Raw genomic sequence first — 16,103 nt, forward strand, 5'->3', positions numbered from 1 at the left:
AAAAATCTTGCAGATAGTGTATTTAAAGTGTCACAGTCATCGCTCTCCGGTGGAAATGTGGGGCAAAATTTTGACTATTCGCCCTGTAAAATTGCAATTTTTACGTGATCGGTAACCTAAAGAAACGTGTAACTTGGTCACAGAATAGCTTATATGTATAGGAAAACATTGTATTTGAAGATGATTTTGAAGAATCAGCAGCAAATGTGATTAGTCCATTTGAGTATGAAATATCTGAGATCTCGTGCTCGGAGTGTTCTTTCACAAAACTGAAACCTTTTCACATATTCTGCAACGGGCCTAGCAAACAGAAATATTATCCACAATGAAGGAAATGAGAACTTTCACAAACAAGAACTTAAGCTTAATTATTTAAATAAGACAAAGCCTGCCTACTGCACAAAGGTGGTTAAAATGCAGACAGGATAAAATGCAGACTGCATACTTTTTAAGAATATTGTATTCCCATTTCCTTTATACAGAGCTTGTGCTCCGTTTAGCCTGAAATATACGGCACAGGTTAGCCGGTGTATGGCTAGCTCGATCTCTCTATAAATGAAAATGGGAATATGATGTTCTTAAAAAGCCTGCAGTCTACATTTTACCCATGGTTCGCAGTCTAGTCTTGTAAGACTTTTCTCTTCTTCATAGGCCACTTTCGTGCTGCTTTGACCATAGGTTGGTTGTTCAGAGTATATTCAATTTCCCATAGGGAGCCTCTGTGGATGAGAGAGTACAAGGCCCCATTTATATGGTCTCGGGTACTGAAGACAACCCTATCAGACCCTTCTGAGGCAACTTTATCAAGTGTTCATATGACATGAAGTGGTCCCTCCAGGATTACTTAAGCCTTTTTTCATACTCCAGTGCTCAGTTATCCTCCTTCCTTTGGCTTCCTTTCAGTCATTTGATCACTGTGGGGTTTTGTGAGTTAATTTTGATTTCTTCATACCATGAGTTGCCCCAAGTAGGCCAGTCATACATGTAGTATTTTGATGAAAAAAGGTTATCAGGCCTACCAGGATTACCTTGGTTATGTTGCTAAGGGTGACTTGTGTTTCACTTTCTCAACAAAAGGGTGAAAGTTAGCTTGTCCAGGGTCACTGGGGCGAGGGCTTTCTTGGTTACCTAACACCAAATAAGGGGCCTCACTGTCGGCTGCAATTATGTATGCTTATATAGCAAAACTTGAGTTCCAAACTCGGTCACCTTGAGTTCCTGTTGCTGAATCTTATTATCTTTACAAAATTGGCACAGTTGATCAACAATTTAGGAATTTAAGTCTGATTTATTTTAATTCCTAAACAATATTGTAACTTTCCTTTAAGTAAGGATCCAAAAGTGCTTTATGCAGAGTGTTTGTTGTAGTTTGTTTGACATGCTTCAGAAATTTTATTTTTCCTTTGTGCAGGTGAGGGTGCTGAAAAAATTTTATGTGAAAATCTAAAGACCTCAGTCCAATACATTGATACTGAAAATGCGCTATTTAATGTTTTATAAATTATGATATTAGCTCCACGTACATTTACCGCATTGTATCTGCACTTCAATGTTAGATAAATGCGCTTTGTACCATGGAAGATTTGTTGACTGTTGTTTTCACAATAGACAGTTTTCCTTACGATCAGTCGCATTACGTGTAGTTTGAAACCAAGCCTGTAACGTGGCTTTGAAACCTGAAGCCCAAAACATTTATGTAAGGTACTTGAAGGTATTTACTCTTGATAAAAACGGGAAAAAAATTAAAATTGAGATGAAGTTGAGTATATTTATTTTCCTAAAATCAGGTGCAATGATCTTTCCGGACCGTTTTTCCGTTAACATTTGTCAAGAGGTTTGGTACAAAATAACCTTATTAAAGCTGATATATTCTTCAAAACTTGTCAGACATGAAACAAGAGTACGGATATGATTGCATCTTTCGTATGCGGGGCTACAAAGCTAGTGTAGCAAGCAGAAAAAAGCGTATAAGATGTGGATCGCGCGAAACGTGATCAACTGTCATGAAGCGCGAAAGAGGAGCGCGAGCGAGAAGTTCGGCGAGACGCGCGGAGCACCTTTGATAAACCTTTGGTCCGCGTCACAGGCATCTTCGACCACGTCTTTAGCAAACCTTTGACTTGAATCGCAGACAAATTTGATTACACTTTTGACCCACCTTTGACAGTGCGCAAAGGCGTATCAAAGGATCACCTTTAACCCTAAAAACAAAGGCGTTCACGGGTGAGTAAAAACGGCCTTTCACGCCTTTGATTTTGGTGGCAAAGGTTTATTCAAAGATGATCTTTGATTCGCGTCAAAGAACGTGAAAAGCGTGAAAGGTGGCCTTTACAAAACCTTTAACCACACATTTGACACGCGGTAAAGGCGATTTTTCGTGCCGTGCGAAAGCTAAACCAGATAAGCTTCTTATTCGGATAGAGTAACCTGTTAAAGCATTGTCTTATTGAAAGTGTCCAATACTCACCTCTTGTTCAAGTCTAAAATTAGAACGTTGAACTCGAAAGCCGTTTTGTTTACCAAGTCATTAATGTTTGGAACATTTTGTCAGATGTAACAACATGCCAGCATTTTCACTTTTAAAGGACAGCTGAAGAGTATTTCTTAATTTTATGTTACACATTATGCATTCGTAACTTCAACTTTGTAAATGTAGAATAGGTGATGTTTTAGACTTTTAGCTTCTAGCTTTTTGTGGTATGCAGGGCCCCCCTGAAAACCGGTGACTTGGGCTCCCTGTTAAAATACCTTTTTCTTATTATTATCATTATTACCAGAAATACATTGTAAGACAAAGTTTAACACTTGTGCAACTGGTAGAAATTGTAAATGCAATTCTTTTATGGATATGACATGGAAACAGCAATGGGAGAATTATATATCTTGAAACTACATTGTACATAAAAGTTTATTTGCGGTTCTTCTTTGATAATTATTTTGTTGTTTTTTTTTGTCAGGCCATTCTATGGAGCGCCTTGCAAAGGCGAAGCAAGAGAATACAAAATCTGCAATACGCAGGTAAGAGAAAACGTCAATTGTTTACAACTTTTTATTTTAACACGATTGAGGGCAACAAATCTGATTTGGTCTGATTTGGTTCGTGCTTCCTGGGAACGCTAGGCAGGAAACAGCATATAACGATACATACACCTATGTTAATGCATTGCGTAAACAAAACAACAACATCAACAACAAAGGCAATAATCTATGCTTAAATTTGAGTACATTTGTGTTTTTTTAGACACGATGATAGATGCGAATGCAGCCACAACACTACTGGAAAAACGACCTGAAAAAATATTCAGGCTTTGAACGGGATTCGAACCCACGACATTTGCATTACCGGTCCAATGCTCTCCCAACTGGGCTATCGAAGCATTTATCATCATGTCTACATTTAATTGCTACTGTTGGACATCTATTACTATTTGATTTTTTTTTTTTTTTTCAGGAATGCCCAAGTGATGAGAAAAACTACAGACAAACACTGTGTGACGAAAAAATGCCCGGTACTCACACGTACTACTACGGAAATGACAGTAAGTCAATAATTAACAATTATTCCATGAGCGCGCGTTGGATATGAGATGGTAAATAGCCAACGAGGCCCGTAGGGCCGAATTGGCTATAACCAATCCATATCCAAAAAGCGAGAATGGAATAATTGTTTTATAAAATTCGGTAGTGTACTTGGAAATTATAGCTTAATTTGATTGGATTTTAATTTCACAAAACGACCGAAAGTTAATGTGGCAAAAAACAACAGCAAGTGGGAAATCACACGACATGCGCGCCGTTTGTAAACTTAGTTGAATGAAAAATTTGAAAGCGAAGCAAGCGAGTCTGCTGAACGAAAATTACAATCATGCACAATTCAAGAAACGTCTACCAAATGAAGGATATACAACCTTGGTCAGAAAGTTTGAAACGAGTTCAAGTTTCAGTCATCGAGAAGAGTAACAATTGTGCACTTGCACATCACAGTTAAAAATACTGCCGGAAGCTTTGATCGCCATGTGACACAGACGTTGTGCTAAAATTATTCTCGGCAAGAACTCTTTCAGCGTTCCCTTGCTATGACAGCCTTAGCGTTTCGAGCTGGATGTGTGGAGCTGATTGCTGGCCACTGTTTCAGAGTCAGGGACAGAAAATATCTTAGCGTCGGCTTCATCTTCAGAATCTACGAGGCCACCCTGATGGTTTTTTGTGGCTGGTAAAGAACCGAGCCGACTTCGTTCAGCTCAAAATAATCAACTCCTTGAGGGGTTTTTCGCAAGGACAGAATTGTTGGCTTTAGCTGGCGTTGATTCTCTCGTCCTCGTCGGCCACAAAAGGGACCGAGGTAAAACTAGGTCGTCCTCTGTAGCTGTGTGGGATTTTTGTTTTCTGCCGGTTCGAGCTCGCCGCTGTCGAAAAGTTTCTTCATCTGCTCATTGGAAATTGGTTTCTTACCGTTTCTTATGGACTACGCCGGTAATGTTCAGAATGTTGCTCGTTTTTCTGAGCTCTTTTAAGAATGCTCTAAGGTTCTATTTGCCTCAGTAAAAGCGGAGACATAATGGAAAACGGTTCAATTGTTGAGCGGCGGCGAGCGAAGGAAACGATCAACTGGCGGCTCTCAGATGGTTCATTGATGAACTTTTGTAAACTGACGTACCATCTTTCTTCCTCGCAGACGTGCAAAAACTTTTCAGAAAAACATTCAGTTCTTCTTTTGACATTTCTTCCATCGGTTTCGAAAATTTGGTACCACCAGGACCAGCAAACCATTCAGTAACATTAAGGTAAAAATTGTTGTTGTTACGTTATCTTCATGAATGCGTAAAATCTCGACATTCATATTTGAAATTTTGCAACTTTTAAGGGAAACCTAACGGATACATACCGTTGAATATTCTCATCTCGAACTGTATGGCCTTTTTGTTGTTACTGGGACGGCATTGTCCGTAATTTCTTGTGTTTCTTCTGTAGATAGGTCACCGAATTTGTTTTTTATTCCATTTTTTGTCGACGAAATTTGGCTTCCTGTAAAAAATGTTATGCCGAGCGACATTTGCCGCATTAATTTCCACATAAGGTCAAACACAGGTATAATGGCTGGTAACCGAGATACAGTGAGCCAATCAGAAAGCTAGAATTGCGTTATCCGAGGTTGAGAATTTAATAATCTGTGTCATTATATGGCAAAGTAGTCTTGAGGTAAATCCGAACGTTCTGACTTGTTCTTTCTTGGCCGAGATTTTACCATACGGACCGTTTCCATGGAAAGAATCATAAGCCGTGTATTGTTTTTTTAATTTTCGAAGGCGTGGCCTTAGTGCCATATAAAATAAGCACGAAAGACTCTGTATGACCACATTTCCAAACACCGGGAAGAGAGTTGAAAATACAACAAGATGAAGAGTGTTTTGACGAACTTCGAGATGTTTGGATTTGTGGTCAAATACTGTCTTTCGTGTTCGATATATTACATCTAAAATTACTTTCTGATAACGATTTGTTAATGCTTATACGTATCATATAATTCAATTTCAGTCTGCTACGTGTATTGCAGAGCAGGGAATACGATAGCACGTGTTGGAATTGTACCAGACGGTCACAGATGCACACGTAATAAAGAAGACTTCAGTGTTTGCATAAGTGGACGATGCAGGGTATGATTTTATCATAGAGTCAGTGTAGCTAATTTACAGAAATAGCTCCGTCATGATAATCTCGTAGAGTGTCTTTCGTTATTCATTTGTCATTTAGTTTTCTTTTTTCTTCAGGGTGGGGCGGGGAAGTTATCAAAAAGAATTAATGTTGCGTTTCAATATATTGTTTTGCTTGGTCTTTTGAAGTGATGTTGCGTCTAAAGGGGGAAAAATTAGTTAAGTAGCCATTTAACAGAATAAGTTCGTAATAGGCCTTTTCCGAGTGACCTTGTACCTCTGTTTCAAGACGAGTCTTCGTGCAAAACCGTTCACATGAAAATGACTTTGATTAGCACGAAAATAAACATGTAGGCGGAACACATTCCCATAAGAATGATTTTGCACGAAGACTCGTTTTGACACAGAGGCAAAAGGCAACTCAACAAGTGCCCTATTATGATTTGTTATGCTTTTGCAATGGTGTCAGCCGGTAGGCTGTGATCACGTGCTGGACAGCGAAACAATGGAAGATCGGTGTGGTGCGTGTGGAGGGAACGGAGACTCCTGTACGAGGGTTCTTTCAAATTACACAGATTCTCCCAGTCAAAACGGTAAGAAAAGCCTTTACGTGATTTCCTGTGATTACTTGACTCTGTTACTACTAGAACCATTAAACCCGATGAAAATACAAACGCGTTTCAAGTAAGCAAAACGGCTCACTTTGCTACATAAGTTGTTTTAAGCATACTAATCGAGAAAGTGGTGGGGGAGTGGTGAAAGAGGGTTGGTGTACCCTCATTAGGGTTTTGACACCTCAAAAATAGTTTATACTGAGTAAAAATATCAAGCTTTTCTTCATCTTCTATATTTTCTAGACGTCGTCTTAGGAAGTCAGAAACTAGACAGACACCTTCCATTATGTGGCCACCAGTGAAGGCCCCAAGGATGTCCGCTTAACACAATTTAAATTTTATTGTATTGAACAAAGATTAAGATGAAAACATTATTCCAAACGTTTTGAAATTTTCCTCAAGAAAATTGAAGGTGGCATATTCAGGATGGCGGGCTTAATGACGTCATAAGCACCATATCTTGTAGAGTAAGCTAATATTTATCTATTAAAAGCAAAGCAATTTTGATATGTTCTATCACAACGAAACCTTTAGGGGAGGGGCCATCCACCATCCACCTCCCCCCTCTTATACCTTGATCGGGTGAGAGTATGTTTTGGCTTGTACGTTCGAGGGTTAATATGGTAAGTGTTTCTCTGCTGAATCTCAACCATAGGTCCTGACAACGCGGCCTTGGTAACTGAACTTCCTGTGGGTACTAAAGACGCTTCCTTTGTAGTGGCAGACTACACATACAACTCTCTTGGTAAGTGTTGGTATTGACTGCACCTTAGACACCAAAAGATTGGGAACAAGTCAAAGCTTAATGAAATATTTCAAGTACATGATTTTTAGTGGGCTTACTCAAGTTCAAAAGCTGATTTGGATAAGTATTGGGGTCTAAACGTAACCGAGAAACGCCTCAAAACAGTAAGTTCCCTTTTTGGAACCACTCTACCAACAAGAGGTTCCCACCCCCCCCACCCCCCCCCCCCCTGGTTGTTATTAATTAATAAATTGATTAATTTATTTATTTTCTTACATGTTCATTAAACAGCTCTTTATTCTACTTATGCTGCTGTACCATGCTTAATAAGTAATGGTAACTGCACTGAGTTCGGTCGGTTATCATAAGAGTGATAACAAAATCGGACGACCGCCGGGAGTCCGATTTGCTTATCACGAGTATGATTACAAACCGAATTGGACGACACGAAGTCTTATTACCAATTAACCATAAAAATTACAATTTCCGAGAAAAGAAGAATAGCCAAGTTATGAAAGAAAGGGAAAATTTGCATTTAAATACCTACAAAGGAGATATTAACCATCCAAGGCCACCGCGCCTCCTACCGGCAATCAGGCGCCAAAAACACAAAAAGCGCGCGCACGCACGCAGGTAACTACAACTTTGAATGTCATTGGTTGATTTAAACTACAACTTTGAATGTGATTGACTTATTGAACTGTCCGATAACAAACTGTCCAATAACAACTTGGCAAGTGAATTAGTGGAAAATAGGAGTTTTTTTAAAACCAATCACAGTCGAGGAAATTGCAATTCTTATGATTAATAAGAATATTTTTTAAACCCCTCATGGACTTGTGTCCTTGTTTATTTACTTCTCATCGAAGGCGGTAACTTCTAGCTGGTCATTATCATATCTGTTCTGTGCTGAATGTCTTCTGAACTCGCCTCCGTTTTTTTCTTTGTCTATCTTATCCTTTGCATGGCATTCTGTTTTTTACAGGAGTGCAGGATGCCAAAGGCAGTTACATAGTTGGGGAACATCTGGGAAACAATAATCAAATTAAACCTGCTGCTGGAACAATTATACATTATCGCCATAAAATTAAAAGAAAGAAAGGTTCCAAAGACAGCATAACAATAACTGAGCCAACTCACGAGGTTCTGAGAGTAGTGGTGAGTGTTAGGTTGTTTACAGTAAGCCACGAATGGGTATACCATCTGATTACCTTTTAAGGTGACAAATTACATTCACAATCCTGGGTTTCTGACTTAATTTGTTCATTGTATTGAGAAATTTCGCGCCAAACGTTGCCATAGTAATTTGATAATTTCACATTAATCACCCATGATATTACGTAATCGAGACCCCCATAGCTTGTGGTTATTCTGCGGGTGGATAACGTTCTCCATCTTCTGAACAATCGGGGCCCGGTGGTTTAGGGCGCTGCTGTTGTAATCCGGAGGTCCCGGGTTCAAGGCCTCCACCCTGCCACTGGCGGGATTTGTTTCTCGGTAATCCCGAGTTCAAACCCTCGATCGCGCTTTGTAAATAGCCAACTGGTCTACCTCCTGCCAGTTGGGATTTTTAACTATGTTACGTTTATTTGAAATATTTGTTTCCTTTATTTCAGTGGCATGGCTGTAACTAAGCTTGGTGCTTGTATAGCTAAGTGCCTGACCACTAAAGAAAAAAAAAAATAATACATTTTTACATTTTACACGTTTTGATTTGCAACATACCGCTGCTTGGTCAGTTGATGAGCTATAAATTTTTTATTTTTTTTATTTTTCAAGTATGTGAAAAAAAGTGACAAGTCTGGGGGCAATCCTGGTGTGAATTATCATTATTTGGCACTGGGTCAATCGCAAAGCTCTTCAGCTTTTAAATGGGTGTCTGGAGATTGGTCTGCTTGTTCCAGGGCCTGCGCTGTCGGTAAGTGTGAACGCATTCGCATTTAATTTAGTTATTAATAGATCTGGAGACGACATCCAGGGGGCGTTGCTAAGCCTCAAGATAACCATCCAAGATTACCATCCCATGTAAGGTTTTGAACATTATTAAAAGCCAACCTAATCTTACAAGCTTCAAAAAAATCAATTTTTAAACATTTTACGGACAGTTATAAGGAATTGGACCATTTTATCATCTAAATTTTTAATTTTCTTGTTTTAATTGTTCAGAGACTTGATCCAATGCTTTGCTTTCTAATATTTTAGTGTGTCTCATATCTTAATTAACAATTAGACCCGTAGCCCGCAAGGGCTACGGGTCAATAGCCCATTCGGCTTCGCCTCATGGGCTATTGACCCGTGGCCCTTGAGGGCGAAGGGTCTAATTGTTTTAGTATCACCCAGCTATTCGGACAGAAAAGGCAATAATAAAGTTAGCAAATGCAAGTTGAAGAAACATTTATTTGGGAATAAAACGAAAGAAAGCGTCACGCTCGATTGCGCCAATTTCGCTACTCGAGGACTATTACTAATAGTCCTCTAGTAGCGTAGCCAATCAAAATGCAGGATTTGCATTAGTCCACTAGTTGGGTGAAACTAATTGTTTATATTATCGTTGCATGTTTGAGAATCTTTCTATATTTTAAATTTTTAACACGTCATCTTTTTATTCTGTAAAAATTTGTATGAGGGCCACTGGTTTTTCGAAGATTACTGTTCTGTGTTACTCTCAATGAATAAAGTTGATTATTATTATTATTATTATTATTATTATTATTATTGAGTCATATGCATTTGGCTTACCGTTACTAAGAATAGGATACAGTGTAATAAAACTTCGAATTGTTGATTTTTAAACAAGAGTTTAACTTTCCCATACGGTGTGCAAAGCTTATAAATTGCAATTGAATCCTAGCTTCTATAACAATAACACTTCTCTACAAAAGTTGCCTATGTGTTCTCGTATGTTACACTGAGCTTGGGCCGCCTTTGGCTTCGCAACGTACCATGACTTAGAGATTCACGTTTTTCACAGGAAGTTGTAAATGTTGGATGTACAATCCCTTTCATAGTAAACTCCTGGTTAAAAAAGTCTTTGCTTTATTAAATTCCAGGGTTCAAACGTCGCGATGTACGATGTGTAAGAGTAGATGATGAAACTCCTGCTTCCGATTCTGCATGTCCTGGAGAGATGCCAAAGGTCGAAGAGTGCAACACTCAACCATGCAAAGCAAAGTAAGCTATTCACACCATATGCCGCATAGGCTCGCAGTACAAGCGTTGGGGTGCAATAGACAGGGAGGATTTAAGTGATTTTCTTGATCAAATTGTTTAGAGAATAAAATAATCATCAATATTATCATTGATCCTCATCACCCCTTAAGGGAGCATAGGGCTTCCACCAGTAAACCCTCCAGTGCACACGAGTCTCTGCTAATGCCTTGGCTCTCTCCCAGGAGTAGCCCACTCTTTCCAACTCCTGCAGCATGGACCGCTTCGAGTTGTTCTTTGGCCGTCCAACTTTCCTCTTTCACTGTGGTTGATAGTTTAAGGCTTGTCTTGCCCCATTGTTGCTATCTCCCCTGAGCATATGGCCAATCCAGCTCCATTTCCTGCGCATCACTACTGTTAACTAAAACATCACTAAAATACAAGACAAAGACAAAGAGGTACAGAGGAGAAGCTCTATTTGCCATGGATAACTGAATTATAAATGATCATACAGCAAAATCGCCACAACCATGTAATAATTCTTTCTCAATTTCAACGCCCAGCCATGGCCATAGCCATACTAAAATTCTACCCGAGGCAATCTCAGAAAAAAAGGCTTCTTTCAAATTGATTTACATTTTTAATGCATAGCCTCTCAGGTGAACTTGAAATAAATAAATAACTTCAAAATGCTCAAGCCTGGTTCATTCGCAGCCAACCCTTTACCACCCGCATTGTAAGCATATGACACCTGTGTTCACAATTATTTCAGTTCTGGTTGTCAAAAGATGCTATGATATATGCATACTCTGGTTCACGTAATACTTGTACCCTTGTCTACACTCCTCAGGTGGGTTATCTCGAAGTGGTCGCATTGTTCGAAAACGTGCGGGCGAGGGAAACAAGAGCGAACTATCAGATGCTTAGAGGAAGTAGCTCAAAATGATTTCAGAGAGACAAACTCGTGTTCAGCTCCAAAACCTCAACAACCAACTTCCATGGTTTGCAATCAATATCCATGCCCTGCGAGTTGGTTTATAGGAAACTGGAGTGCGGTAAGCTGCGGCTATTTGTAGAATTGAATTTACTCAGTTAATTAGACGAAAGTCCAGTGAACCAAGACCGCTGAATCAAAAGACTTAAAAGAGCCAAGACGCATCCTTACAGCGTTAGTCTCAAGGTGAAGTAAAATATTCGCAAGTACCAGTGAAAAAAAAATCAACTACCTAAAACCTTGTGCATTGTGATGATGATAATAATAATAATAATAATAGTAATAGTAATAGTAATAGCAATAGCAATAGCAATAGTAATAGTAATAGTAATAGTAATAGTAATAGTAATAGTAATAGTAATAGTAATAGTAATAGTAATAGTAATAGTAATAGTAATAGTAATAGTAATAGTAATAGTAATAGTAATAGTAATAGTAATAGTAATAGTAATAGTAATAGTAATAGTAATAGTAATAGTAATAGTAATAGTAATAGTAATAGTAATAGTAATAGTAATAGTAATAGTAATAGTAATAGTTATAGTAATAGTAGTAGTAGTAGTAGTAATAGTAATAGTAATAATAATAATAATAATAATAATAATAATAATAATAATACTTATTACAGGAAGCTCTCTCACCTACCGGTGATATACAAAGAGGTCCTGTTCTAAATATTTCATCAGTCACAAAATTGTTTCATCACATACCTCAGCGTTTTCCTTATGGTTTTTGTGAATATTTTACTTCAGATTGAAAACGACTGTTTACAGATGGCTATAAAGGCTTTTATAAAGCAGTCTTACCTAACTCGACAAGGAACCATTAGCGAGCACTAACAGTGCCCTTACCAACAGCATGCATGCAAGTACTGAAACCGAGCACAAAGAGAAGACCTTATTAAGAGGGTGTCTGTATAGAGGAGTTTGTCTCTTCATCTTGAGATCACTGGCCCTTCATTTGTTGTTTCCTTCAGGAAAAACTTAAAACGTCCATTATCAGCAATTACTAATTCTGTTAAGCGTACAAATATGGTTTGTTATCATACATTGAACACACTATCTCTTTTCTGATTGGCCGAAAGCGTACAATGAATTTTCGAAATCAGCGCCTGTGACGTCATCTAGCTGAAGATTAGACAATAATCATGTCAAGAACACCCAAGGTCACGGGTAATCATGTCATGTATGACTGCGGTGCATGATTTCTAAGGGTAATCATGTCAAGTTCCCGCGCTTTGACTTCCATTTCTTTTTCGTTCAATGTATAATAAAGCAAATACTAGATTCGGTTTCTGTGATATTCAGAATAATCAAGGTTTCGGTAAGGGTTATTAGCCTCAGCCTTCGGCTTCGGCTGATAACCCCAACCTCGACCTTGATTATTCTGGTTATCACAAAAACCTCATTCAATAATTGTTTATAAATTCGTCACCTACCATAGTAATGTATAGGTTTAGTCATCTTGTAGTTCTTGGGAGGGAACCCAAGTGTAGTTTTTATTAGGTTTCCTCGTCATTTTTTCTTCGATTTTTTGTATCTTTTTTATGGCAAATACAGATAAAATAAATAAATAAATAAATGGATAAATAAATAAATAAATAAGTGAATAAAACTTTATTTGATTAATTTTCAGTGCTCCACAAAGTGCGCGATTGGAACAAAGCGTCGTCAAGTTCTATGTTCAAGAATCAACGAACTTGGAAACTTTTCCGTGATTGATTATGAGTTCTGTCGATACCTAGACAATCCACCTCCAGCTGAGGCGCCGTGTAACGAGGACAGTCCTTGTGGACGTAAGAACCATAGCTTTTATTTCAGTAACGTTTTGCTGAAAAAATTAATATAGTCGAATCTCCGGTTCCGTCCACCTCTGATAATACCAAAAGTTTCCAAGTCAAACCACTAAATTTGGAAGCCCTTGTAAGCGACAACCTTTCGTAAGCGACCGCGACCACTTTTAGAGCTAAAAGTTTGAAATTTTCTTTTGTTTTAACCTCCCTTAAGCGACCATTTGAAAGATAATAGAGTGTAAATTAGATAATAAGGTGTACGTTGTAACATATCGCATTCCTGGTTAGTAAAAGAAACAGAAATTTCTCAGTGGGTAGTAACGGATTTTTTCTCGAAATTGACTTTTCACATGAATAAAACATTTGAAACGGGAGGTAAGTCTCTGCGGTTACCACATGCTATTGAGGCAAGATTTTGACCCAATATGGTCTAAGCTCTCGTGAGCGACCACCCAAAATATCAAACCTTGGTGGTCGCTAACGAGAGGTGGTCGTTTACGAGGTTCAACAGTATAAGTATTTGAAATACACGTGGAAAGGAAAAAAAAAACCTTTAAAAATGGGCAACGACGAACTGACAACTGGAATGGCCTAAGGATGGAGGGGGTGAGAGAGGCAAAAAATAGACAGACTCCTGGTTGTTCCATGCTAGTACAACTGGAGGTAGGCGGTAGGGTCCAGTGCAAACATTCCTTTCCAGTTGCTCAGCAACAAGGCGCAACGCGTTCTTGTGAGAATTTTCAGCATCAGTTTGTGGGCATTAGTCAAAAACAGGAGCCATTATGGCTCCTGTCAAAAACCGCAAACGTAAAAACGTGTCTATCGCATTTACTGAGCCAATAAAGAGGCTTGAAAAGCAGAAATGCACAAGATTGAGAAGTGTTTAGTCAATTAAGAAATTATAGCTGTATGCATCAAAAAGACATTTTTCTTAATTTTATCCCACTCAGCGAGAGCGCCCCTCTGCCATGACGGCCATCTTTGTTCCAATGGAGGAACGTGTGTATCAGACCCCGCTGGATACAAGTGCGTCTGTGACAGAGGATTTACAGGCATGGAGTGTGAAAGTAAGTCACATCACAAAATATATTATCAAACTCTTCAGCTTTTTTTTCACTGAAAAAAAATCAGGGCTTCAACGGGATTCGAACCCGTGACCTCCGCGATTCCGGAAATATGAATTATTTCATATATACTTCACATAATGGTATCTTTGAGGGTAAAACAAAGCTGGGCGCCGCCCAGATTGCTCTATTTTAGGGGTATTAGACGTGCATCCCTGCTCCTTTAATGCGGGGTCCCCCTCCCCCTTCCCCCGGGCTTGAAAATATCATTGATTTCAACTCCATCTGCTGCGTTAAACTTCATGTATTGTTGCCAAATGGACTCACATATTATAGCTTTGATCTTTGATGTTTCCGACTGGGACAGGGGCCTTGTCATCAGCATCAAGCGTTCGTTTTGTTTTTCTTTCAGTAAAATTAGATCCTTGTGAAAAGACTCCGTGCCAAAATGGTGGCACGTGTTCCATCGGCGTCATCCATCATTACGACCATACGTGTCAGTGTCCGTCGCGGTTCACTGGAGCGAATTGCGAGAGTAAGTGGAGTATCTAATCACATTTGATTATTGTTTGGGCAATGGAAAATATTACTATATAAATAACAACTACATTTGCGTTTGTATCAAAAAATTATAATCGCATCAGTGCCAACAGGGAAGATTTTAATTCCCATGTTAAGCTGACCCCCAAACCTAAAAATAACCCACAAATATGGATATAAAGATGTATTCTATATATCCTATGTGGTAGGCTAGAAACATCGCGCAGACCATTAATGAAAAAAAATAAATAAATAAATAAAAAATAAACAAAAAGTCACGATAAAAATGACGTAACACTGGCTAATATCTAAACCAAACAGTCTTGTTTGCAAAGTGTGACTTACATTTTTCTATGATTGATTGCTCTTGAGGATTCGTAGCATACTTACGTATAAGAGCATACTCAAGGACTTGCAATATTTACATAGCGACTGTGCTGCTTGTTTTTTGCTTCGTGCTCCTATGCCAAGGGAGCCTTACCTTGCGGTATACTTCTGTGTAGCTAAACTTTTCCATATGCCGCGCGCATCACTACAAATTCAAACCCATTCAATTTTGCAAATTAAGTTATTTAACACCGAAATCCAACAATTCTCTTAGAGACTCTTTATTTCCCGAAACGTCGAGAAAGCGAAAAATGTTAAAGTTTTAAGGGAGTGGTTTTATTTTTCTTGAAGATCACTGTACGTACGTAGGAAGGACTTAACAATTTTTCATATTATATTATTTAATATACTTTAATATAATTTTTACTTGCATAGAGGGGCACTAGTTTGTCCGTTCCCAACTGTTAAGTTTTTTTCCCCTCTTAAAATAAACGTATTATAATAAAAGTCTACAGCTGTATGTTGCAGCAACATTGCTCATCCCTTACCTTCGTTCGCAGCTAAGGTAACCGCCTGCATGAGTGATCCTTGTTTAAACGGAGGTACCTGTACGGATGATGGTTCATATGACAAATACACATGCACATGCCCAGAAGAGTTCGCAGGGGAGCGATGTCAAGGTAATTTTTAAACTGGCTTTTTTTTTATGCTAACTATAAATACTTAGGCCTAGTACACTCTGAAAACGAATCAAATGTTTTCCGTCCACACTACACCGGAGAAATTTGAAATCGCAACAATCACCACAAGCGTCCCAAACTAACGATTCGAGGAATGGATCAAATATTAATGAATTATGTACGCGTGTTGAGTAGGACGTGACCACCTAAAGTGCGCAGTGTTGTGTTCCACTTAGCGCTCTAAAAGGCATTGTATGCAGTTTGAAATAACGAAGGATAAAAACGCGCATAAAATGTTACTTTTTTGATAAAATAAAGAAAATATACTCACCTTGCCTGGTTTCTTTGGTCCATTTTAGCTATTTCAACGTTTTTAGTTTTTTTTTTTTTTTTTTTGAGGTGTTTGTCGCAGCTTCTATAGACGAAGTCAAGGTTGGACAGAGCTGTTTCGAAAGACCTGTACCACGAGGCCTTTTTCTAGCCGAAATTCGAATCCGTTGCTCGATTTTCCCCTCCAACGCAAAGAAGGATAGTTCATTTCTCTCCTTT

The 16,103-nt window shown here is 38.6% G+C and overlaps 1 protein-coding gene across 2 annotated transcripts in view; it reads left to right on the plus strand.

The window, feature by feature from the left end:
* The window catches only part of LOC145491650 (A disintegrin and metalloproteinase with thrombospondin motifs 6-like), a 47,189-nt gene that overhangs the window by 26,425 nt on the left and 4,661 nt on the right, over nucleotides 1-16,103 (plus strand). For both annotated transcript variants that reach the window (XM_081470861.1, XM_081470862.1), the window contains exons 17-29: nucleotides 2,958-3,018; nucleotides 3,452-3,539; nucleotides 5,536-5,654; nucleotides 6,121-6,244; nucleotides 6,921-7,010; nucleotides 7,996-8,168; nucleotides 8,790-8,928; nucleotides 10,061-10,181; nucleotides 11,008-11,212; nucleotides 12,787-12,946; nucleotides 13,894-14,010; nucleotides 14,420-14,542; nucleotides 15,435-15,554. In XM_081470861.1, coding sequence (XP_081326987.1) covers nucleotides 2,958-3,018; nucleotides 3,452-3,539; nucleotides 5,536-5,654; nucleotides 6,121-6,244; nucleotides 6,921-7,010; nucleotides 7,996-8,168; nucleotides 8,790-8,928; nucleotides 10,061-10,181; nucleotides 11,008-11,212; nucleotides 12,787-12,946; nucleotides 13,894-14,010; nucleotides 14,420-14,542; nucleotides 15,435-15,554 — 1,640 coding nt within the window. The remainder of the gene's footprint in view (nucleotides 1-2,957; nucleotides 3,019-3,451; nucleotides 3,540-5,535; nucleotides 5,655-6,120; nucleotides 6,245-6,920; nucleotides 7,011-7,995; nucleotides 8,169-8,789; nucleotides 8,929-10,060; nucleotides 10,182-11,007; nucleotides 11,213-12,786; nucleotides 12,947-13,893; nucleotides 14,011-14,419; nucleotides 14,543-15,434; nucleotides 15,555-16,103) is intronic.

The sequence above is a fragment of the Orbicella franksi genome, chromosome 7 (genome assembly GCF_964199315.1).
Source record: "Orbicella franksi chromosome 7, jaOrbFran1.1, whole genome shotgun sequence".
Lineage (NCBI taxonomy): Eukaryota > Metazoa > Cnidaria > Anthozoa > Scleractinia > Merulinidae > Orbicella > Orbicella franksi.